Source organism: Choloepus didactylus, chromosome 7 (genome assembly GCF_015220235.1).
Source record: "Choloepus didactylus isolate mChoDid1 chromosome 7, mChoDid1.pri, whole genome shotgun sequence".
Taxonomy (NCBI): Eukaryota; Metazoa; Chordata; class Mammalia; order Pilosa; family Megalonychidae; genus Choloepus; species Choloepus didactylus.
Window position 1 is genome coordinate 68,424,991 of NC_051313.1, and position 26,341 is coordinate 68,451,331.

General features: G+C 41.2%; 1 protein-coding gene across 2 annotated transcripts in view; it reads right to left on the minus strand.

The window, feature by feature from the left end:
- MRAP2 (melanocortin 2 receptor accessory protein 2) overlaps window positions 1–26,341 on the minus strand; it is a 63,559-nt gene that overhangs the window by 15,067 nt on the left and 22,151 nt on the right. Inside the window, exons 2-3 of one of the 2 annotated variants that reach the window (XM_037844240.1) lie at window positions 21,540–21,673; window positions 13,831–13,930 (exon numbers count right to left, since the gene is read on the minus strand). In XM_037844240.1, coding sequence (XP_037700168.1) covers window positions 13,831–13,930; window positions 21,540–21,666 — 227 coding nt within the window. In that variant the 5' untranslated portion in view covers window positions 21,667–21,673. Of the gene's footprint in view, window positions 1–13,830; window positions 13,931–21,539; window positions 21,674–26,341 lie in introns of those variants that run through there. The other variant, XM_037844241.1, reaches the window with a different exon arrangement.

Here is a 26,341-nt window from a genome sequence, read left to right on the forward strand (position 1 = left end):
TGCCTGTGTTCAGTTCCAGACACCTATCTGGAACTTGCACTTACCAGGGATTCCACTAAGGTCAGAGTGGTATCCTAGTGACTGAGCCAAAAGGCCTGGAGCCTGAGACATTTTGTCTGACCACAGTCTAATGGGGTCTTCTGCTCTAAATCTCCCTCTCCTCCTCCTGCTAAAGCTCCTGTTTCTTAAATATATTCGCACTGTGGATCTGTGACTTTCCATTCGTGTGTGGATCTGATGAAGGACAATTTGTCTTTGTGGTGGCCACTTTGAGAAACTTCATAGGAACAAAACTGTGCACGAGATAGGTGCCTTAAAAGGGGGGGTGTGGGGGAAGTGGGACCAAAAGAGGTAGGTGGAGGCTGCTGGAGGACAGTTTCCTTCCATAATTGCTTCACTTAAAAGTTCACTGCAAAAAGCAAAGGCCAAAAACAGAACATAAACAGAATTCTAAACCAAACCTGTAGCTCTCCCAGCTTCCTATAATCAGCCCTTTCCCCACGGCTGCCCTAATGTGTTCCTCTGGACCCCCTGAAGGAAAATAATCTAGTCTAGACTCCTTTAAAGATTGTCTTCTATGGAAACTGGCTGCCCACTAGAGGAGAATTTAAACCTTGGATCTGAACTGAATTAAGAGCCATAATGAAAGATTTCCCCAAATTAGACCAGCAAATATTCACAGGAGATATTAGAATTCTTTTGAGTGCATAAGATCCAGGGCTACCTGACCTATATCAGCTTGTTCACATGTTGGGCAAAGCCTCAGATGCTAAATCTTGGATGCCAAAAGCTGGTTGGAAAGGGACGTACAAGATTCCTCTTTCTACAGTAAATCTGAGCATCAAATAAGCCTGAGAAATAGGGCAAAGAAAATCTTAAAAAGTCTCCCCCACAAATTATGATGGGAAAGCTTTAGCCCTCATATTAAAAAAATAACCTCAACTTCCCATCTGCCAAGAACAAACATTCTTATAAAAATATAAGAGTAAAGCAAAGAGAGAAAGCCAGCTCTTTTATATAAACCAGTGAGTCTTGTATTTCTTTATGTGTTTTTATTTCTGATACATGGCTGAAAATTTTTTAATTGAAGCTATAAGCCCCTTATTTGTGTCTGTCTGTGTGATATTTATTGTCCTACCTCTGGATGGTAATACCAAATTAACAAATAAAACTTCTTAAAAGAGCTCTATTCAAATTGCTTAAAGGTAAATAAGCTCTTATATATAAATCAACACTTGTAAAGACCCAGAAATTAAGGAAACCAAACTTCTGATACTTCCAATGTACAGAGTATTTATAGAATTAAATCCAAATGTTTTAAAAATTCAAGTGCATGTAATCTTTTGACAAGTGCACATAAACTTTTGACAAACAGAACTAGTTTAATAATGTTAGTTAAATAAAAACTGTGTCTTCTTAGTTGTCAATCTTAAGTACAATATAAGCATACAATTTTATTCTACTTGGGTATGTTCTTCCTAAATTTATGCAGGTTTACTGATCAAATATGATAGCATTTTTACTACTTGTTTACTAGATGTTTAAAATGATGAAAATATAAATTTGTGTTTAACCAAATTAAGTTATTGTTCTGACAAACTTTATTGCAAGAGTTATTGTGTTTTATAGGATGCTGGCTTAAAGACAATTTCCAAGATCTTTTTGGAAACTTAAGTATGTCAGGTATACAGGATGCCTTTTTGTTAAGGGAAAAAAAGTAGTTTTGTTCTAAAATAATTTGGGAGTGTAGAATGAGAAACAGGAAAGTGTAGGACAAACCCTAAATGGATATAGAAAGTTGTAGAAGGTTTATGGAAATGAATTTTGTCATGGTCAATGCTGACTAAGATTTGATAGATTTATTTATAAGATTTTTTAAGAGTTTTCATATAAAACAGTATCTTCATGCTGTGCCGGTTTGGCTGTATTACATCCCCCAAAATGCCATGTTCTTTGATGAAATCGTGTGGGGGCAGACATATTAGTGTTGATTAAGTTGGAACCTATTGATTGTTTCCATGGAGATGTGACTCAATCAACTGTGGGTAAGACCTTTGATTGGATAATTTCTGTGGAGGTGTTACCCCACCCATTCAGGGTGAGTCTTAATTAAATCACTGGAGCCATATAAAAGAGCTGACAAACAGAAGGAACTCAGTGCTGCTGCAGCCGAGAGAGTCATTTTGTAGATGGCCATTGAAAGTAGACTTTTGCTAGTCTGGAGTTTGCCTGGAAGAAACAAAAAGAATACTCCCAGACACCTAGAGAGAAACATCCTGGGAGAAAGCATCTTGAAACCAGAACCCTAGAGCAGACACCAGCCACATGCCTGTGCCTTCCCAGCTAACAGAGGTTTTCCGCATGCCATCAGCGTTCTTCAGTGAAGGTAGCCTATTGTTGATGCCTTTGTTTGGACACTGTTATGGCCTTGGGACTATAACTTTGCAACCAAATAAATCCCCTTTATAAAAGCCAATCCATTTCTGGTATTTTGCAAGTGGCAGCATTAGCTAATCAGAACACATGCAAAATTAGAATTTGGTCTTTCTGTTAAAATGATGAAATTTTCTTGGATTTTTGGTCTGCTTTTAGTGAGAGTATGTTATAAAAGATTTTTCTTAACCACTTGAGTTATCTGTCAAGAAAACAAAGATTCTATGTCATATCAGAATAATATTCTCATTGAAATTTATGTTAGCCTTATCATCCTTTATTGTTTAAGAGAACAAGCCTTCTCACTTTTAAAAGAACTAAGGTTTTGTTTCTTTTTTTCAATCATGTTACCTTCAATTTTTACTTTTTAAATCTTTTATTGTTATTTTTGTCAAGGAGGTAACCAGCTATTGTTTATCAGTGACCTGTAATCTATTTAGCCCCTTCTCAAAATCAAAACTTAAAGGATGTCTTTTTAATTTCCAGAGGGCCCCTGGAAAATAACAAAGGATTTGTTCTTCACCCTTATGAAAAGGAGAGGTACGAGAAATAGTTAGGTTCATTTGATTTGAGTTGCATGGAAAGTGCTGTCAAATTAAAGGGGATTTTCTTAACCTGTTGGTTAAATTTTTATGGGTAAAATGTTATTCATATAAATATTTGGAGATTATTTAAAATTTCTAGAGATTTAACACTGTTCTCACTGCCCATATGTCCTGATACTGATCTGCATGACATTAGACAACAGTATAGTGTTATTGGTCTTAATTTTAGATATTCTTTTTTAAAAAACGCTACATGCCACAAAAACAACCAAATTTCCTTGTCAGTTACATTGTTTTATTCTGGTGCTTCTCTGAAAGTGCCTGCAATCAGCTACAGGTCAGAGAGCTTCATCTTCAGCAAAAATAAAGGGGGGGGGGGGTTAAATGAGAGCATATACAAATTATGTTCTACCTGTCAATTAACATAACCTTGGTAAAACTGTAAATATGGGACAGGGTCAAATGCCTCAATCAACAGAGCCCTTTTGGACATCTGCAAATGGATTTTATACAGCTACCCCCTTTTATGGGATATGAATATATCTTTGTGATTATATGTCTATTTTCTGGATGGATAGAAGCTTTTCCTTGTCACAAGACTACTGCATTCACAGTAACTAAAAAACTATTAGGCTTTGTTTTTCCCACCCGGGGAATTCCTGCTATTCTCTCAAGCAATAGAGGCTCCCAGTTTATTGGAAGTGTAATCAAGGAACTTTGTGAGGTCTTACCCATCAACCAAAAGCTTCACTGTTCCCTACCATCCTCGACTGTCAGGAAAGATAGAAAGAACAAATGGTATCTTAAAATTTAAATTAGCTAAATTATTTGAATCTCTCTCTCTTTACCTTGGTCTAGCATTCTTCCCTTAACCTTGATGGCCATAAGAGCTAGCCCATAAGGAAAACATCAGCTAAACCCTAAGAAATCATAATGGGAAGATCCTATGAGGCTTATTATTTCTTCTACTTTACTGGACTCAAATCTATTACATTGTGAAACTGCTAATTGTTGTAAAGGAACTAATCGCAGATACCCAGTTCCCTCATTCACAGATTTAGGCTGCCTTTTCCAAGTTCTTCTATAGCAGCTTCTACATGTCCTTCAACTTGGAGACTTGATGTACTCGAAGAGACATCAACAAAGGACTTCTTTAGAACGTAGATGGAAAATATCTTATGAAGTCTTATTGACCACCACTATGACAGTAAAACTACAGGGAACTGACCCCTGGGTCCACCTGTCACAACTAAAACATGTTTGAGAGGTTACTATCATTTTAGATCTCAAGTCAAAATTGAAATGAGGATTCCGCATGTACACAGCATCTGATACAGACAATTTCCACCCAAGACTTTGGAACAAGTAGATGACACCCAAGATCGTGGATCAAGAAATGCCTGAATTCTCTTATCTTATTCTATGTTCTCCTCTTCCACTGTCTAAACTTTCCCTTTTTAAGCTCTACTCCTCATAATGCCCAGTATGCCTCCCCAATAACTCCCTACCTTCACCATGATTTTCCTTTATCTCCTCTTACCCCTATTTCTGCCCTATGTTCTCCTACCTTGAACAAAATCCCTTTGTCCTTCTAGGCACACCATATAGCAAATGAAACCAATCAAAGTCACTGTTGGGTCTATGCCCATACCTACTTAGTCCTAAAACAGGTATTCCTATAATAACCATCCCCCCTCACACTTGTAGACTTGGCCATGAAAGGAAACATCAGATAGCCAATCAGATAGATCTTTTTTGGAATGACTCTGGGCTGTGCCTTAAGAGCAGAGCCCCCAAGACTGGGATTACAGTGTGGCTTCTCTAACCCAAGGAATGTGGTGTTTAATGAGACAGATGAAAATGGCCACCCTGTAGGGCACAGTAAATGTTCAGTTTCTCAATAGCAAGACTCCTTTTGTATTCAGGAGTCAGGGACCAAACCCCCTTCAGAGACACCATTTTTCTCCAAGTACCCCAAGGTTTTAATAATATAGAAGTTGTTCTACTCAGGGCACAAATTTCTGGTGGGCTGAAAGGTCAGGCAAAGGAATTCACCAGATAGCAATGAAGATGGTGATGGTTATGATTCTTCTTCTGGTTTGCTAATGCTGCTGTTATGCAAAATACCAGAAATGGATTGTTTTTTATAAAGGGTGGTTATTAGTTTACAAATTTACAGTTCTACAGCCAGAAAAGTGTCTAAACTAAGGCATCAACAAGAGGATACCCTCACTGAAGAATGGCTGATGGCGTCCAGAACACCTCTGTCAGCTGGGAAGGCATGAGGCTGGCATCTGCTTTCCCTTGCTCCTGGGTTCTGGTTTCAAAATGGCTTTCTTCAAAACATCTCGGGGCTTATCTCTCTTAGCTTCTCCAGAGCAAACTCTGGGCTGGCATCTCCAAACATCTCCAAGCATTTCTAAGCGTCAGCTCCCAAGTGTTTCTCCAAAAGTCTCTCTCAGCTGCTCTTGGGGCATTTTGTCCTCTCCTAGCTTCTCCGGAGCAAACTCTGAGCCAGCATCTCAAAAGCATCAGTGTCAGTTCTTAGCGTCCCTCCAAAATGTCCCTCTCAGCTGCTCTAAGCTCCTTTTGTCTCTGAACTCTTCTTATAGGACTCCAGTGATTTAATTAAGACATACCCTGAATGGGCAGGGTCCATATCTCCATGGAAATAATTTAATCAGAGATCTCACCCACGGTTGATTGAGTCACATCTCCATGGAAACACTCAATCAGAAGATTAATGTCTGCCCTCACCAGATTTCATTAAAGGATATGGCTTTTGGGGACACATAATATATCCAAACTGGCACAATTCTCCTTTTGAAGTTTACACCCAATTTACTCCTGGGGAATTCATTGAAGTTTCATTGGAGTGCCTGCTTGCAGCCTGCCCTATGGAATTTGGATTCATGCATACCCACAGTTGCATGAGACACTTTTATAAAATCTCATGTTACTTTTAAGTATCTCCTGTTGGTTCTGTTTCCCTAGAGAGCCCTAATACAGCTTTGGTATTGGAAATACTGGCAGTGGTTCTTGAGAAACAGAATCTTAAAAATGGGTTTTTGCAATTGGTTTTCTATTCTGATTAGATTCAACAGCACTAATGACTATTTCCAATAATCAAGATGGCACTGAGAGTCCATGGCATGAGTTGGCAATAGTGATACACTAAATATCACCATTTGATTCTGCTAATCATATGAGGCAGGGCTCTGGGTGACAGTGCTTTTGACATCTTAACAGAGTTTTGTGGAGTTGAAAGGTATAATGATGCTGGCTGCTTGTTGCTAGATATGTTGGATACAGTTATAAAAGAAAGAGATGTGCTGAAGGCTTCAAATTTGAAGCTTAAGTGCCATATGAAAGAAATAAAAGTTTCTATGTGAGCACTGAAAGAAAATCTTATTTCTTGTGGCCACAGAATTGAGATCTCTGAAAACCAGACCCAAATTCTCATTGTACAAGTAGCAGATTTACAATGTAAACTAAATTCTCAGCCTTGCTGGGTGTCTGCTGTTAAAGTGAGGGCATTCATTGGAAAGGAATGGCATCCTAAAAATTGGGATGGAGACATAAGTGTTGGTAATGATGACAGTGGGGACATTGAAACCCTAGATTCTGCTGAGTCTGTACTAGATAAACATGTAATGGTGTGCCTGAGGAAAGAGCTGCCCCACCAGCCAACCTGCCCTCAGGAAACAGCCACCCAGTCTCCAGCCTTCCCTGAGGAGACAGCTACCAGACATACAGGCTGCCTTGAGGAATCAGCTTGGGACCTTCAGTTTTCCCTGAGGAGCCTGCCATCCAACCTCTATATGAAGAGATTAATCCTTCGGTGCCTGCTAAACCTGTAACTAACTCCTCTGGGGAAACAGCACTCACTCCTCTGTCTGGAGAGATTAATTCTATTTCATCAGTGCAAAAGAATGCCCTGAGGTAATTGACTTGAAAGACACTTCTAATTCTTTTTATGATCTACCCCCACTACCTCTCTTTTCTTCCAGGCCTATGACTAGACTAAAGTCCCAACAGGCCCTGAAAGGTGAAGTACAAAGTGTGTCCCATGAGGAGGTACACTATACTTTAAAAGATCTGCATCAGTTTTCCAATTTATATAGACAGAAATCAGGGGAATGTGTGTGGGAATGGATATTAAGGGTGTGGGATAATGGTGGAAGGAATATAAAGCTGGATCAGGATGAATTTATTGATATGGGCCCACAAAGCAGAGATTCTGCATTCAATGTTGTAGTTCAAGGGGTTAGAAAGGGCATTAACAGTTTGTTCAGGTGGTTGGCTGAAACATGGATCAAAAGGTGGCCGACGTTACCTGAGGTCGAAATGCCAGAACTGCCCTGGTATAATGTAGAGGAGGGGATTCAAAGGCTTAGAGAGATTGGAATGTTAGAGTGGATTTATCATGGAAGACCTGCTCACACACCCCTGGAATGTCCAGAGGACACACCTTTTACCAGGACTGTGAGGAATAAATCGGTAAGACTAGCTCCATCATCCCTGAAGAGGTCTGTAGTCACCCTTCTCTGTAGGTCAGATATTACTGTAGGAACTGCTGTCACCGAGCTGGAATCCTTAAACACAATGGGGATGATTGGATCCTGAGTTGGCAGAAGCCATGTGGCAGCACTTAACTGCCAAAGACAAGGTAGGCATGGCTACCATAATGGAAAACAGGCTCAAAGCAGCAGTCAAAATAATCTGACTCACAGAGACCTATGGTGTTGGCTAGTAGATAACGGGGTACCTAAAAGTAAAATAGATGGACAGTCTACTAAATTCTTCTTGGGTCTGTATAAGCAGCAGAGTTCTAAGTCAAGTGGACAAAAGTCTAACTTGAATTACAAAAACAGAAAGTCATGGCCCCTTAATCAATTCCCAGACTTGAGATAGTTTACAGATCCAGAGCCCCTTGAATGAGGGGAAGGCTGGTTACTCTTGGGGAAGGAACCTGTTACGCTGCCAAAAACTTATACTGCTAATCTTCCTCCCAGCCTTCCCCAAGGAGACCTATGGCCTTTTACTAGGGTAACTGTGCATTGGGGAAAAGGAAATGATCAGATATTTCATGGATTATTAGACACTGTCTCAAAAGTGACATTAATTCCAGGAGACCCAAAATGTCACTCTGATCCACCAGTCAGAGTAGGGGCTTTTGGAGGTCAGGTGATCAATGGAGTTTCAGCAGATTCAATTTAGCTCCCCAGACCAATTCTGTGGTAATTTCCACAGTTCTGGAATGCATGAGTAGAACAGACATACTCAGCAACTGTCAGAATCCCCACACTGGTTCCCTAACTGATGGAGTGAGGGTTATTATGGTAGGAAAGGCTAAGTGGAAGCCACTAGAACTGCCCCTACCTAGAAAAATAGTAAATCAGAAGCAATACTGGATTCATGCAGGGATCGCAGAGATTAGTGCCACTCTTAAGGACTTGAAGGATGCAGGGATGGTGATTCCCACCACATCCCTATCCAATGTCCCTATCTGGCCTGTGCAGAAAACAAATGGGTCTTGGAGGATGACAGTGGATTATTGTAAACTTAACCAGGTGGTGACTCCAATTGCAGCTGCTGTTCCAGATGTGGTATCATTGTTTGAGCAAATCAACACATCCCCTGGCACCTGGTATGAAGCTATTGATCTGGCAAATGCTTTTTTCTTAATTGATGTTAGTAAGGACCACCAGAAACAGTTTGGTTTCAGCTGGTAAGGCCAGCAGTATATCTTCACTTTCCTGCCTCAGGGGTATATCAACTCCCCAGCCCTATGTCATAATGTTGTCTGCAGGGACCTTGATCATCTTTCCCTCCCACAAGACAACACACTGCTCCATTATATTGATGATATCATGTTGATTGGACATGGTGAGCAACAAATAGTAACTAGACTTATTGGTAAGGCATTTGTATGTCAGAGGATGGGAGACAAAACCAACAAAAATGCAGAGGACTTCCACCTCAGTAAAATTTCTGGGTATCCAGTGATGTGGGGCATGTCAAGATATCCCTTCTAAGGCAAAGGATAAGTTGTTGCATCTGGCCCCTCTATGACCAAAAAAGAGGCACAATGACTAGTTGGCCTCTTTGGATTTGGGGGATGACATATTCCTTATTTGGATGTGCTACTCCAGCCCATTTACTGAGCGACCAGAAAAGCTGCTAGTTCTGACTGGGGACCACAACAAGATGAGGCTCTGTGAGAGGTCCAGGCTGCTCTGTGACATGCTCTGCCACTTGGACCATATGACCCAGCTGATCCAGTGGTGCTGAAAGTGTGGCAAATAGAGATGTCTGGATCCTTTGGCAAACCTCTATAGGAGAATCACAATGTAGGCCCTTAGGATTTGGGAGTAAAGCCTTGCCATCCTCTGCAGATAACAACTCTTCTTTTGAGAAAAAGCTGCTACTGGCCTTAGTAGAGACTGAACACTTAACCATGGGCCACAAAGTCACTATGAGTTGCCTGTCATGAGCTGGACCTACCAAGCCATAAAGTTGGGCACGTACAGCAGCACGCCAACATAAAATGGAAATGGTATATACAAGATAGGGCTTGAGTGGGTCCTGAAGGCACAAGTATGTTACATGAGGAAGTGGCCCAAATGCCCATGTCCCCCACTCCTGCCATAATCCCTTTTCTTTCCCAGCCCAAAGCTATGACCTCTTGGGAAGTTCCTTACAGTCAGTTGACTGAGGAAGAGAAAACTCAGACCTGGTTTACAGATGGTTTGGCACAATATGCAGGTACCGAAAATGGACAGCCGTAGCACTGCAGTCCTTTCCTGGGATGTCCTTGAAGGACAGTGGTGAGGGGAAATCCTCCCAATAGGCAGAACTTCAAGCAGTGCACCTGGCCAGAGGTGCATTTATATACTGATTCATGGGCTGCTGCTAATGATTTGGCTGGATGGTCAGGGGCTTGGAAGGAACATGACTGAAAAATTGGTGACACAACTGTATAATGGTACTGTGAACAACTGACTGCATGCTTTGTATGACTTCATGGTATGTGAATATATTTCAATAAAAATGAATTTAAAAAATTGGTGACAAAGATGTCTGGGGAAGAGGTGTGTAGATAGACCTTTTTGAGTGGGCAAAAAAACATATTTGTATCCCATGTGAATACTTACCAGAGGGTGACTTCAGCAGAGAAAGGTTTTAATAATCAAGTGGATAAGATGACCCGTTCAGTTGATACCAGTCGCCCTCTTTCCCCAGCCACTCCTGTCATTGCCCAATGGGCTCATGAACAAAGTGGTCATGATAGTAGGGATGGAGGTTATGCATGGGTTTAGCAACATGGACTTCCTCTCACCAAGGCCGACCTGGCTACAGCCACTGCTGTGTGCCCAATCTGCCAGCAGCAGAGACCCACACTTAGTACCCAATATGGCAACATTCCCCGAGGTGATCAGCCTGCTACCTGGTGGCAGATTGATTATATTAGACCACTTCCATCATGGAAGGGGCAGCAATTTGTTCTAACTGGAATTGACACATACTGTGGATATGGGTTTGCCTTCCCTGCACGCAATGCTTCCACCAAAACTACCATCTGTGGACTTACTATCCACCATCATGGTATTCCACACAGCATTGCTTCTTACCAAGGAACCCACTTCACAGCAAATGAAGTGCAGGAATGGACACATGCCCATGGAGTTCTCTGGTCCTACCATGTTCCCCATCATCCAGAGGCAGCTGGGTTGATAGAACAGTGGAATTGCCTTTTGAAGACTCAATTACAGCACCAACTAGGTGGCAATACATTGCAGGGCTGGGGCGGTGTTCTCCAGGAGGCTATGTATGCTCTGAGTCAGTGTTCACTCTATGGTGCTGTTTCTCCCATAGCCAGGATCCACAGGTCCAGGAATCAAGGGGTGGAAATGGGAGTGGCACCACTCACTATCACTCCTAGTGATCCTCTGGGAAAACTTTTGCTTCCTGTCCCTGCAACCTTAAGCTCTGCTGATCTACAAGTCTTAGTTCCAAAAGGAGGAGTGTTCCCACCAGGAGACACAACAATAATTCCATTGAACTGGAAGTTAAGACTGCCACCTGGCTACTGTGGGCTTCTCATGCCTCTGAATTAACAGGAAAGGAAGGGGATTACTATACTGGCTGAGGTGACTGATCCTATCAAGGGGAAATAGGACTGCAACTATGCAATGGAGGTAAAGAAGAGTTTTCCTGGAATACAGGAGATTCCCCTAGGGTATCTCTTAGTACTACTATGCCCTGTGATTAAAGTCAATGGAAAACTGCAACAACCCAATCCAGGCAGGACTACCAATGGCCAAGAAACTTCAGGAATGAAGGTTTGGCTCACCCCACCAGGCCAAGAACCACAGCCAGCTGAGGTGCTTGCTGACGGTAAAAGGAACATGGAATGCATAGTGGAAGAAGGTAGTGATAAATAGGAACTACAACTACATGACCAGTTACAGAAACAGGGACTGTAATGGTATATTTCTTCCTTGTTTTGTGATGAGTTTGTATTTGAACATAAAGCAAATATCTTTGTTTTCTTCTCTAGCTTATCCCCTTATCATATGACATAAGTTGTATTGTTCATGTTGTGGTATTTAAGTTATAGGATATCAGGTTTAAGAGTGGATATTACCCAAGGACTTGCACTCTATTCTGGAGAGATTTAGTGCATTTCCAGTATTATGCAGGACAGCTGAGCATTGTTAGGTGAAAAATATTTCTGTTATTGTTTTTTATTTAGAGATTAAGTATGGTTTAAGGTGATGTGTATAGCTGCCAAGTTTACAAGGGGTGGGCTGTGATGATTAGGTTCATGTGTCACCATGGCCAGGTGATGGTGCCCAGTTGTCTGGTCAAGCAAGCACTTGCCTATCTGTTGCTATGAGGACATTTCATGGACTTAAGTCATCAATGGCATCTATGGCTGATTACATCTGCAGTCAGCTAAGGAGAATGTCTTCTGCAATGAGAGATGTTTAATCAGTTGAAGGCTTTTAAGTGTGGGGGAGGTGGTAGCTTCAGCAGTCAGAAGACAGAACTTTTGTCTCTACTTCAGCCAGCCAGCCAGCCTCTCCTGGGGAATTCACTGAAGACCTTCATTGGAGTGCCAGCTTGCAGTCTGCCCTACAGAATTTGTATTCATGCATCCCCATAGTTGTGTGAGATCCTTTTATAAATTCTCATGCTACTTACAGATATCTCCTGTTGGTTCAGTTTCCCTAGAGAACACTGACTAATACAATATTAGAGTTAGATCTTTAGAGTTAGAGAAATCAGTTCACTAGTTGATGAAATATTAGAACTTTGCAAAATGACTCTACCTAACTGCTTGGCATCAGACTATATTCTGGCTTCCCAAGGAGGTGTGCACATTAGTAGGGACCCAATGTTGTGTATTTGTAAATGACAGTCAAAAGGATATTTACCAGGAGATAGTGGCAGCAGAACTCCATGCTAGAGAAGCAGCCAAATCAGCTTACACACCTCACAAACCTGATTGATCTGAGTCTCTTTTTGATTGGCTTCTAGGGTTTAAGGGGATCTTGGTTCAGAGATGTCCTAATAAGGGTACTTGTTATCATCTTAATCATAGTCATAACATCCCTCAGTCTTTATTGGATCTTTCTACTCTTAAATGCTAGTACACAGCCATTAACTTGAGAAATGATATAACTGAGGATGCAGAAGCAGTGTGAATGAGACAACGAAAATCTTGAACTTCAGCTAACCCATGAAATCAGTGATGAAACATGAGAGACTTATAGTGGTGAGTGAGAAAATAGCAACATCTTTGGCCATGCCCTTGTAATGAAGAACATGACCAAAAGGGGAGAAATTGATAAAATTGTATAGAGAAAGCCTTCAGAGCAAAACAAAAAACAAAAACAAAAAAAAACATGCCCTCTTGAGTTTCCTCTTTAGCTTTTGAAATTTGAAATCCCCACCAAGGCAGCTAACCCAAAAAGTCAATCAAGTCCCTAGTTCGTCACTTTTGAACCGATACAAAATAAAGCCCACCTGCCCTAAACCCATGCCTATAAGATGGACAAACCCTCATCCAATCAATAGGAGTCAAGCTAACTTCCTTTTTATGTTTATAAAAATTGTCTGCTATCCTGCTATCTACAGAGGCCTGAAGCTACTTCTGTTCTGGCTTTCTTTGCCGCAGCAAAACCTGGGTATCCTGAATAAAATGCTGTTGTCTGCACACTTGACTCCAATTTGTCTTTCACATTACTGAACATTCGTGAAGCAACCATGTACTAATTTCCTCCATCAGTCTAGGGCCCAGCATGAGTGCTTTCTCTGTCATGCATTATGTCACACATAATCCATAGTGTTTCCCTTTTTATCCTGGTTTCAAGGAAACTCCGTGTTAAAGTCAGTGTTTATTATCAGTAATTAATTTAGTTGAGTACCCATTAACTATTTGCTCCTTGAATAGTTCTTTAAAATTGGTTTTCATTCTGTTTTTGCTATTGCCTTTTTTCTGTTTTTAATCTGGCCAGTCATCCTTTTTGAACTAAGGAGAAAATATATTCTAATTAATAAAATTTCAATATAAAACTAGGCATGGAGGAACATCAAGACTGCAGGAAAGGACCCAGAAACCCAGGCTCACAAGGGTCCACTTGAAAACATGCCCCAGAGGCGACAGACAGAGTGCTAGGAGGAAGTCAGGATTACACCCCATAGGCATCTAGGTTCAGGCAGCAAATCCATAATCAGTCCCTTCTCTCCATCCACTGGAAGCAAATCCAGCCCCGAGAACTCATTACCATTTCTTCACTTCCCCCTGGTACTCAGCAGACATTTAGGAACAGCCCAAACTTACTCTTGGTGCGGGGCTCCTGTCTTGGTCAACAAGGTCAGCACAAAAAACATGAAAATCACAAAGACTGCAAGGCCGACCCAAAATCCAATGACAATTGAATCTGCAAAACAGTTAATACTGGGATTAGTATTTCACAATAACTTAAAACTTTAATATTCAATTAAAGGAATCTGAGCTGCCCCCCTGAGGAGCTCGTAGAGAATGCAGGGGTGTTGGGCTTCCCCACCTTGATGGTTGCTGATAAGCTCACAGACATTGGGGACTAGCCCTCTATTGTGGGACTTGCCCTTAGCAAGACTGTTGCTGCAAAGGAGAGGCTAGGCCTCCCTATAATTGTGCCTAAGAGCCTCCTCCCGGATGCCTCTTTGTTGCTCAGATGTGGCCCTCTCTCTCTAGCTAAGCCAACTTGAAAGGTGAAATCACTGCCCTCCCCCCTACGTGGGATCAGACACCCAGGGGAGTGAATCTCCCTGGCAACGTGGAATATGACTCCTGGGGAGGAATGTAGACCCAGCATCACGGGATGGAGAACATCTTCTTGACCAAAAGCGTGAAATGAAAGGAAATGAAATAAGCTTCAGTGGCAGAGAGATTCCAAAAGGAGCCGAGAGGTCACTCCGGTGGGCACTATTACGCACAATATAGACAATCCTTTTCAGGTCCTAATGAATCGGAATAGCTAGCAGTAAATCCTGAAACTATCAAACTACAACCGAGAACCCTTGAAACTTGAAGACAATTGTATAACAATGTAGCTTATGAGGGGTGACAGTGTGATTGGGGAAGCCGTGTGGCTCGCACTCCCCTTTGTCCAGTGTATGGGTGGATGAGTAGAAAAATGGGGGCAAAAAGAAAAAAAAAAAGGCACTCAGTGTTCTTTTTTACTTTAATTGTTCTTTTTTCACTTCAATTTTTATTGTTATTATTTTTGTGCGTGTGTTAATGAAATGTTCAAAAATTAATTTTGGTGATGAACGCACAACTACATAATGGTACTGTAAACAATTGAATGTACACTTTGTATGACTGCATGGTATGTGAATATAGCTCAATAAAATCAATTAAAAAAAAAAAAGGAATCTGAGCTATTTAAAGAAGCATCAGAGGAAGACAACAACCTGACAAACCAATCTTGATCCCTCAATCAACTGAGGACAGATAAGATGTAGAGAATGAGGAAGAGGGAGTATAAGTGGCCTCTCAGGTTTCTGTCTCTGATGACACGAAGAGACGTAGGCCTTACTGACTCCTGGTTCCATATCCCAGTGAAGGAACCTAGGGCCAGAATGTAGGCCATCAAGGTCCTCAAGACTCCACTGAAATGTCATGAGTTAGAGAATCCAATATAGCACAGACTGCAGGATGAAGTTGAGATGGAACCAAACCAAATTTGTATTGGAATAATTCAGGTCCATATTCTTGTGGAGAATATGAAGATGGCCCCCTGAATGCTCTCCTTGCCTTCTACCTTCCCATGTATGAATCTGCTTTAGCAAAGCCCTGATATTATTGCTTTTTAATGAAAAATTCTTTGACAAAAATAGACCTAGACCTACTTTTCCAGATTAAAAGTGATTCCTTATGTAAAGCACTTCATACAATATCTGTCATCTGAGAAGAAGGTACCCCACAGATACTGGCCATTGTTGTTAGAATCTATCAACATCATCATCTCCCTATTTACTCCTACAAGCAGTCCATGCATTTCCAAATGGACTAGGGGACATCTTACCCCTTCTTACCTTAATTCTTAGCCACAGCTCCTAACACTCATGCTTTTACAAGGGCTCTTTACTGTACATGACTGAGACAACTTTCCCCAACCTAATGCTGATGAAGCCTATCTATCCTTGAAGGCCCACCCCTTATACCATTTCCTTCACAAAGCCTTCCTCAATTTCCCCAACTGATGTGCTCTCCCTCTCCTTTGAACCCCAGAGCATTTGGTCTGTGCTTCTCTAAATAGGCCCTTCCTTGATCCTATTTTGGGAAATAGTCATAGGTGTTTACTTCTCTGGGACAAGAATTAGACTGGATTGTGTACAGAATCTGACATATACAGTAGGGTCTTAAATCTCGGGAGCAACTGAATTGAATCAGTTTACATTTTCTGATCTATTTTATCTAAGTTTGCCTATGTGGGAGTACAGTGATTGGAGTATATACCTTAAATGTGTAAATACAAAGCATTCTAAACATATATGCATGTTTATATATGTAGCATTTTTTTCCTAAAGTGAAGAAAGCAGATGAATAATTTACCCTGCATAATTTATACTTTCATTCTATATGTACTATTGCCTAGAGGTTAACAACTTTTGTTCCACAACTTTTATTCAGCATCCTGGTTGCAAAACCAGTGTATCTTTCCTGGGGTTAAGAATGCCAAAGAAACAGAAACTGTAAACTTTGCCTTAAAACATAACGGAAATGAGGCATTCAAAAAGACATAAGGACAAGGACCAAAAAATACATGTACACAAGTGCAACTAACAATAAAATCTCAATTACAGGGTCACAGTCTGTGAAGAAACATTGTACAGATGAATGGCAGTTCAGCACACTGTACTTTATCAACCACTTCCACAGTAAAAGTAAATTCTAAAATTACACACCAGCATTATATTTTAAGTCCCCAGGTTTAGAACTTTGTCTAGTCAGGTTGATTCATATTTTTAAAATCTGTTCACGAGGAAGGTATCCTCCAGAGGACAGCTCTTTGAATGGTAGAACGATTCCCATCAGTCCTCCATTCCCCAAGCCAAGGGGTAGGGAAGGCAGAGGAGAGATGCTTTTAACCTGCCCGGTCCCTTCTCTCCACTGTTCTAGGTCCCCAGGAAGCTGATCAAGAAGCAGCAATATTGTCACAGCCTTCAGAGAAATCATGAGAATCCCCATGATCCAACCCCATTTCCAAGGGTTTCCTTGAGAATGTGATGTCTGTGTTCCCTTCACAGTATGCTCTAAGTTGCTCTACTTAATATTTGCATTCCCCTTGGAAAGAAATTCTGCTACCTCAAATTATTTCCATTCATTTCTCCCTTACCTCATCCTCTACCGCATTACCTTGACTCCAAAGCACTTTCTTGCTCTTAGTCCTTTACAGGAAACATCAGACATTCCCATCTCACTTAAGAATATCCAAACTCTCATGAAGTTTTTTTAATATGCCAAGTTCCATGGGCACAGTCACTGCATTAAAACAGGGAGAGCAGAGTCCCTGGTTTCCCAAAAGTACTCTTTCCAGGAAAGAAGTCAGAATTGAGGTTTACACAGAGCAAGGCTCCAATGAGGTCAGATGGTTAAGGAAACTGAGAGAAGTTTTCCAAAGGGGTTCCTATAGAGTCAAGCAGCCACACTCCATCCTGTCTAGAAACTGAGCTACTTAGATACAAATACAGTAAGGGAGTAGAACAAATTGCCCAGGGGGAATCCAAAATGAAATGTATCATAAAGCCTTAACCTTAACCTGACCTGTAATGAATGGAATGGAATGAGAGAGCAGCTGAAAGCTGACAGCTGCATGGTTTCTACTGCTGTGATCTTTTGCTCCATGATCTTTTTCTCCAGCTTTTCCATTGGAGGGTAAGGCTAGAACAACTGTCCCATCCTATTCCCCCTTCTCTCTACCTCTAAAAATTGTAACCTTATCTCATTTCATGGTTGTATGAAAAACAGTGGTAAACACTTAATTTGAAAAAGAGGGATCAGGACATCAGAGCCAGCATTATCCTAAGGTGTTAGAGTCAGTTTTATAGTATGAATTCCTGGGAAAAAATCAACAGCAGTGCTCCAAGACTTGTCTCTACTGTGCTTACAGTGACACAGCTTACTCTGACCCCTTTTCAAACTCTAGCTTTGCTTCTCAACCTGATCACTCAGCTTCTCACTGGTCATCCACACATGTATCTGGCATTATATGCAAGTTGGCATACAAAAAAATCATGGAATTTTGCCACCACTGAGGGCTCAGAATAAGAGGATGCTCCTTCAGTCTTTTCTCAACGCAGCAGCTGGAGAGGTCCTGCTAAGATGTAAACGTGTCCACTCATTGGCTTTTGCTTCTGCTTCACTAAGAATACTCTCTCACATATGGCCGAGCCTGTCATAACTAAACCGTAGCTCTCCTTCCCTTCAGAGCAAACCTCTTGAAAGATTTGTCCATATATACTATCTCCAATTCCTCTCTTCCTATTTTTTCCTTGAACTGACTCCAGCAACCTTTTACCTCCATCACCTTGCTAAAACTACTTTAAAAATGATTACCAGTAACTTCTACATTGTAAATCTAATGGTCAAGTCTCAGTCCTCAACATAGTTGACCTACAGCACATTTGAGAAGACAATTCTTTTCATCCTTGAAACCCCTATCTTTACTTGGCTTTCAGGACACTACAACTGCATGGTTATCTTCCTACCTTTCTGTACATTCCCTCTCAGTCTCCTCTGTTGCTTTCTTCTCAACCCCTCAACTTCTGAATGCTGGCATGTCCCTGGACTCAGCTTTTGAGTCTCTTTGGTTTTCCGTCTACAGTCACTCATCTAGTCTCTTGGCTCTGAATACAATTTATATGCTGATGACTCTAAAATGTACACCTTCTTCCCACACCTCTCCCCATGTGTCCTCTTGGATGTCTGATAGGTATCTCAACTTAATAGGTCCAAAATTGAGTTCCTAGTGTTCCTCTCCAAAGCCTGCTTCTCTCATAGTCTTCCCCATCTAGGTTAATGGCAATTCCATCCTGCCACTTACATCACAAATCTTCATCAACTCTTCTTTTTCTCTTACACCCAACAGCCAATCTATTAACAAGTCCTGTCAGAACAACCTTTAAAAATATCCAGAATTTTTGCACTTCTTACCGCTTCACTACCCCCACCTTGGTCCAAGTCACCGCTGTCACTTGACTAGACTATTGCAAAAGCTTCCTGGCTGGTCTCTGCTTCCATTCATTCCCTTTGGGATTCTCAGTCTAGGTGCAGAGCAGTTGTATTGAAAACTAAACCAGATGCCCCTCTGCTCCAAACCCTCATATGACTTCTCAGAGTAGAAGCCAAAGTCCTTCGCGTGACCTCTGAGGTTCCCCATGACCTAGTCCCCACTACCTCTCTGACTCTGTCTCCTACTGCTCTGCCTCTCATTCACCCCACTGGCACCATGCTGACTGCCTCATTGTTCCTTACGTGGTCCAGCTCACTCTTGCCATGGAACCCTTTCTGGAATGTTCTTCCCTCAGATATCTTAGCTTACTTTTTCACTTCCTTCAGGGCTTTGCCAAAACTTTCTTGCCCAGTAAGGCTTTCCATGGCCACTTTATATACTTTCACCCCACACTCTACATACCCTTCCCTGCTATATCTTTCCTTTTATATCTCCATTGGATATAGTTTGTTTATTTAACTTGTTTATTGTCTATCTCCCACAAGAATGCAAGCTCTATAAGAGAAGATATTTTTGTCTTTTCTGATCACTGTTGTATCTATAGTGCTTAAAATTGTGCCACACATTAACAGGTGATCCACAAATACGTGTGAATGAATGAATAGATGGATTTCCACTCTCTGCTGATGCCAAATACATGTCAGATATGTGTCCACTTCTGCTATGTAATAAGGTTTAACACAAGATTCAAAACCAAGGACAAAAGGAGAATTTACAGTGACCACTGAAGGTTATGTTCTGATAAAAGACCCTGTGAAAGTAGGAATCTTAATTTCTGCATGCAGAGAAATTATTCTAACATAAAAATATAGTTATTATTGCTAAGTATGATTCGCAACAGGTAAAGCAAATGAAGATTACCGTAATGTTCATTTCTATCTTCAATAAGTGCTTCCCCTTGAAATATCTTGCTTCTATTCTTTTGAACTTGCACCTAGCTGGCTTGATGTTTTGCTCAGCAAAACAAGGATACACACTTGAAGCTCAGAATCATAGCATTTTAAAATGCAAAAGACTGTACCAATGTATAAACACGGTAGTTGACTCAATATGTTCACTTTCCTGAATGTCCGGGGTTTTCTGGTTTTTTATCTTTTTTAAATATTTCATATATTGTCAGGTTCCTGAAGCTATGGACCCGTACTTTCATTACTCTACATCAGAACAGCAAGTACTCATTCAGGCTTTTTATTTTCTTCATGATAATGAGAGTTGAAACCAACAAAGGCACCCCTTTCTAACGGAATAGTAGGTAAAGTAAATATGTAAAATGTGTCATTTTTCTGCCTACATTTTGCAGATACTCTTGCAGTTATAATCATTTTTAAATGTAATGTTCTCAAAAAAGATATTCTTCAGCTGTCTCTGGAAATGTGCCAACTAAAATTACAGCAGCAAGTCTGTCTTCTGTGCCCCGAAAACTAAGGAAAAGAGGAACAAACTGACATAAAAATAAAGTTTGAGTTACCAAGCCATATAAGCCTGTCTTACATGGAAATATGTAACAATTTGCCCAGTCCTGCTGATTTCCACTATAATTCTTAACAAGCAAGTGTCCTTACCTAAATGTTATCCAAGGAAGAAAAAAAAAGTCTAATGAATTTAAGTAATCTAAGGAGGGTAATTTCACACCCTGAGAGGAAAAGCTTCCATCAGATAATCAATCACAGCATATCCTGATGTATTCCACGTACCTTTTTTCCCAACAAAGAAATACTGAGCAGACATCATTAAAGGAATAGGTGTATCCATAGTTCATCATTACTATTCAGGGGTAAAAGGAAATGTGGATTAGCCCCCTATTTAGGGTTAAGGAACAAAAATAGAAAGCCTTCCCTGCAAAGTGGAAATGGGGGATCATAAATGTCTAGACAGCTCAGAGTGGCAGTAGCCAGGAAATTTTAAAAAACTAAAGCATTTCCTTTACTACTTTTGCATCTCCAACTCTAATCTCTCATATTTCCCAATGTATCCCCTTAATCTGGAGCAGTTAAGAATCTAACACTGTGGTGGTGCTATGGATACACATTCTGAAACAACCAAACATCTCAGGGATATTTATGGGGTTACCAAGATAGGGCGTGGGAGGGGGCAGCAGCTCCTGCCTTTTTTGTCAACTCTACTTAATGAAATGCTCCAAACTGGCCAATCAGCATTCAGCTATGACTGCAGTTGGGTATTAATCTCTCATGGAATTACATTTCCTTGCTCTGTGCTGGGTCAGGAATCACTGCAATAATAGGAAATACGATTCATACCCATAACACAGAGTTAGGAATGATGGCAGGCTATTCTCATACACCACCATGAACATACAGAGATGGGCTGCTCGCCACTGCTTGGAGAAACCCTGGTGTTGACAGGATGCCATGGATTAGGTGTTACCAAAAAAAAAAAAAGGTTCTTCAGTGAATGGTTCCAGATTCTATTGTTGTATACTTTTTCCATAGCACAAACGTTCACACAATTTGGGGGAGCTGGAATGTTTCCTGCTTTAAAAAGAAATAGCTCAATTTGAGAGTGATACTGATTCATGATGCCTCACTAAGGAAATCTTTCAAGAAGTTCTTTTTGTCATTCAGAATCACCAAGGGCCCCCAAGGAATACAATCCCCAAGCAATCAGCCTGCCTCTGTGTCTATGGGGTTTTGGAGACTGAGGACAGAGTTCTCTACTAAGACAACATGCAGCAGAGGCAATCACTGGGGACCTCACGGGTTAAGAAAAATAGATATTATGCAAACAATGGAAATTGTATAAGACTTACATTTATGGGCCTTCAGTCCTTCAAAGGAAACTGGTCCAATCTCATAATACTCATATTCCCAGGTGTAGTCAGAGTTCGATGTGGATTGCTGGGAGGTTCTGTTAGAAGTTAACCTCTGGGCAGACATCTCCACCCTGCACAAATGGAGAAAGGCAAGTGCAGACCTGTTAATTCATCCATAAATACACAGTTATTCTGATTGCTCTTGACTACATTCAGGAGTTAGGTGGGCAAAGGCCCCAGGGAGGTTATATCTGCTAGATCAGGGAGAGGACTTTACCAGCTGCACACAGCTCAGCCTTACCTGATACCAAGTGGCCATTATTTCCTGTCTCTCCACTACACCAAAATTTACTTGATATCAGACACCAAGCCTTTTTTTTTTTGTCCCCAGGACTGAACCCAGTGCCTGGCAAATAACTCATGTTCAAAAACTAATGAAAGAAGAAAGGGAACAAGGGAAAAAACACATTAACATTTCTGTACTCAAAATCTATACCTGTGTGAGTATGTAAAGAGTCTATGAGGAACACTAAACTCAGTATCAGAAATAAACCAGTTCATTACATATCAACTGAGCACCTACTGCGCAACAGTAACAACATGCAACATAGGTCTAATGAAATGGAGAGAAGAAAGGAGAACTAGGCGAGAAAAGGTGCATAATGGGAGAAGACCCTCAACAGAAGTCCGCACCTTGTACAATTCTGAAATTGCTCATGTTCTCAGGATTTTCCAAATATCTTCTTGATGCACTGTAATTATTTTAGCCTAGAAAATTATGACTTCTTTAGGAGAAGAGGTTGCCTCTGTACAGCACAGATGCCAAAGGTGACAATTCAATGGAGCCCGTGTCTAAAGCTCACATCTACTGTAGACGAAGCTACCCAGGACACAGACCCTGACCCCACAGACTCTCCCTTATAATGGGAGAAAGGGAGACAAATTAGCAACTAATTTTAAGGGAAAACTCAAGTGAAATACTAGCCCAAACCAAGGTTCACTGAGCAGTCCCACCCCTCAGAGCTTCCTGGAGTTCCCTTCTTCCACCCTAGCACAGGTCAGATTCACCCACCACCACCCTGCTGCTCCAAGGCATGCATTTCCCCTTCTCCCATCCATTCCTCCCCCAGCCCCAGCCCCAGACTCCACCGAAAGAGAGTCCAACTCTCAGCATCATATTGTCAAAGAATGGGGTGCCCAGATCCAGAGATGTGTGTCAATATCACGGATAAGAAAGCGACCCCGAGCAGCCAGCCTGATGAATCACTCCTCCAAAGGTAGAAAAGAAGATGCCAATTCTCATTTGGAAAATAAAGGTACCCAAATTTTAAGAAAAGCTGGCCTCCACTTACGTATCGTTACCTTTCTATTACCAGCACATAAACACCAAAACACCATTACCACAGTATCATCTGTGGCCTTTTTTATTATTTGAACAAGAGAGGTTTCCCTCAATAATAAAACCAAATTCCCTCAGGAAATGAAAATTAACAACTCAAACCTAAGAGGCACTTCCTCATTTGTGAATTTTCCTCCACAAGAATGGTGTGCGAGAGGGGTAGCTCTTCAGTTGCAGCATTCAGAGACAAAGGGTATAGATTAGAATAAACACAGTTCCACTTGAGAATGTGAAGAATCTCATAATGAAAGAAAAAGCACTGGAATTGAAATCGGAAGACCAGGTTCTTAATCTTTACTGTGCCCCTACTGGCTGTTGCCAAGCAAGATGCTCTCTCCGAGCCACATTTTCCTCATCTGCAAAACTGATGGTTGTGCCTACTTGAAAACGTTGTCAGGAAACGGTTCTGGCTTCCTTCACTAACAGACACCGTGGTTGCCTACCTGAACCCCCCCTCAAGCATCCAAACCGGTTTTTCTGCTTCTACTCTTATTAACTCTGATGACTGGTTCTCCCTGTGTCAGCCAGAGAGCTTTTTAAACAACAAATTGCACCTGTCATTCTTTTGCTTAATATCTTTAATTACTTCCCACTGCTCTAAAGACAAAGTCCTTAAAATGGCTTGTAAGGTCATGATTTGGATCCAGCCTGCCTGCTCTTATCTTGAGCCATTCTGCCTCATACCCTATCAAATTGTACTTTCACTTGTTACAGTTCCTCAGATATTCTGTGCCCTGTGTCCTCTCTGTCTCTCTGTCCTGCCACTCCCTCTGGTAGGAATGATCTTCCTACCACCCCCCTCCTGTCCCATCCTTCCTTCCTTCATATCCTCATCATCCAGATCAGGGGCTGGCAAACGAGCCCATGGGCCACATCCAGCCTGCCTCTTGTTTCTGTACAGCCTACAAGCAAAAATAGGTGTTTTACATTTGTAAATGATTGAAAAGAAAAAGAATTATATTTCATGAGATAGTAAAATAATATGAAATTCAAATATCAGTGTCCATTAATAGGGTTTTATTGGAACACAGCCACCCTCATTCATTTCCATATTGTCTGTTTCACATTACAACAGCAGAGTTGAGTTGTTGCCAGACCATATAGCCAACGAAGCTAAAATATTTACTATCAAGCCTTTACAGAAAAAGGTTGCTAACTCCTGCTCTAGAGCCATGAAAAAAAAAATTACCTGAGCTTCAGTTTTCCCATCAGGAAAATGGAGATGATTACAATACCTCTTCATGGAGTTGCTGTAAGAATTAAGTAAAATGTTGCATGAAAAATAATTCGCTAGTATCCAAGGTTAGGACCAATAAATGGTAGCCAGCACTATTATTATTAGCTAAGATATGCTGCTCTGGGACAGAAAAGCCTAGATTTGTCCCTCAGATGCCATCAACTTCCCCATCAGATAATTTCTATAAAATCTAACATGTGGTTAATTAATCTATGTGCTTTAGATAAACAGATAAAGTTATAATACAAAATACCTCAAAAAGCATTCATTTAGATGGTTTGAAGTGTACACTGATCATCATTTGCATCTTGGAATTTATGCTGTTCCTCCAAGTCAAAAATACGGTAATAAGTTGAAGTCTGGTTTGATCATATCATTTTTATTAGAAATCAACTTTATGTTCAGTATAATAAGCAGAGCCAACAGGGATACTAGACTTCATCTACTGTCAAAATAGATTAAAAAAAAAAAAATGTAAAGCACATAAAACAATGAGGCATATAAAGGTGGGAGAGTGTTTTCTATTCTCTGTCTGAGCAGCAAATCCCAACGCTGGGGCAGCTCTCCCCAGGGCTATGCTGCTCATATCTGCACACAGTGGTGGTCCCAACGAGACCATCAGGTCTTCATGCTACTCTTTCAGTCAGAAAGGAGCATCAACACCATCCTCACAGGATCAGTCAGGAACTAGAGAATAAATGTAAAAGAATCCAATATCAAGAAATATCAACTGCTTACCTACCATAAAGAAAATATTTTTCATTCCTTCTTTTTCTCTCCCTTCCACTATTCCCTTTCATCTAAATGGAACCATTTAGGGATGGATAAAGACTAAAGAGTAATGGAAGTCATATGTGCAAAGGTCCTGAAAGTGCAAAGGTGTGCCTTTGGTGCAGATGCCCAAAAGGGAGGAGCACAGCCCTAACAAACATCTGGAGACAAGAGAAAGCAAATAATAAAGCCTGCCTATCACCGGTTCCCCAGGGGTGCAAAATGAAATAAGAGACAACCTCCACCCAAGCAGCCACCTTTTTCAGATAAAAGGCCACACTATTTCCTCTCTGCTCTTGAATCCCAAAGATAGGTTTGGAAAGACAGAGCTCTGAACTTCTAGCCCCTCCTTTAAAAAGTAGACACCTGCTACCGTTGAAATAGTCCACAAGGCAATATTCTTTCCTCCAAGTCTCAAGTTACTCAGTTTGGGCCATCAAATGCACAAGGGCAAGCAACACATAGAAGGCTACAGTGAGGCAGTTATTTTGAGTAATACTCATTTTCAAAGCCCAGGGCTGCTTTTCTGAGCTTTACAGAAACACAAGCTAGAACTGTTTCCCCATTTTGAAACTGCCAGTATGTCTGGATAGCAGCCCCCAGAGCCTGATATTCTCACTCCAGTGAGCATTCTGGCTTAGTCACTGGGTTGCTGAAAGGCTGGCAGCTGCTCACTCTTAAGCACAGCAAACACAGGAAATGCGGAGCTTAGCAGGGCAGCTGGCCTCTATGCATTTGCTTCTACTGAGCATTCCCTCGTGAGGTTTTCTTAATATTGAATTTCTTCATGTGGTTAGAGTCATTGAAAATAACTTCTTTGAGAGTAAACATATCCTAAACAAGCTTTCTGGGGCAGCAGAGAGAGACCAATGTTCTTTTGAGCAGCTGAGAGCACCATTGCCAATGAAATCAATAATGACAAGTTAAGATTGGAGCACAAAACCACATCTGAAAAGGAAGTTTATCTTTTCCAGGAATACAAGGGGTAGTTTGGACCAATTATGGGGTGAGGTGGGGGGGGAGGGGGGATGGTAATATCTCAAACCCAAACAATTCTTTTCTTCTGGAAGAAGAGTTCATAAATGAGGATAGTGCCTGTAGTGCCTCTGAAGTTTGCATTGTTAGCAGGTCCCAGAAACCGTTCACAGCTGCCCAAAGCATCACCCCTTCTCCCATCCATGTCCTAACACTTTCATCCCTCCTTTTGATTATTCAATCTTTCCTGCCTTACCCCAGTTCCCCTGAGTAAGGGTTCCTGAGCACTCTCTTTTTCCTTTTAAAGACAGGTCAAGCAATTCTCTCCATCTCCCCCAATTTGGGGAAATGTATGCTGACAAGGGAACCTCCTTTGGAGTGAATAAAGGCTCTTCATCAATATCCTTGGTGGGTTTA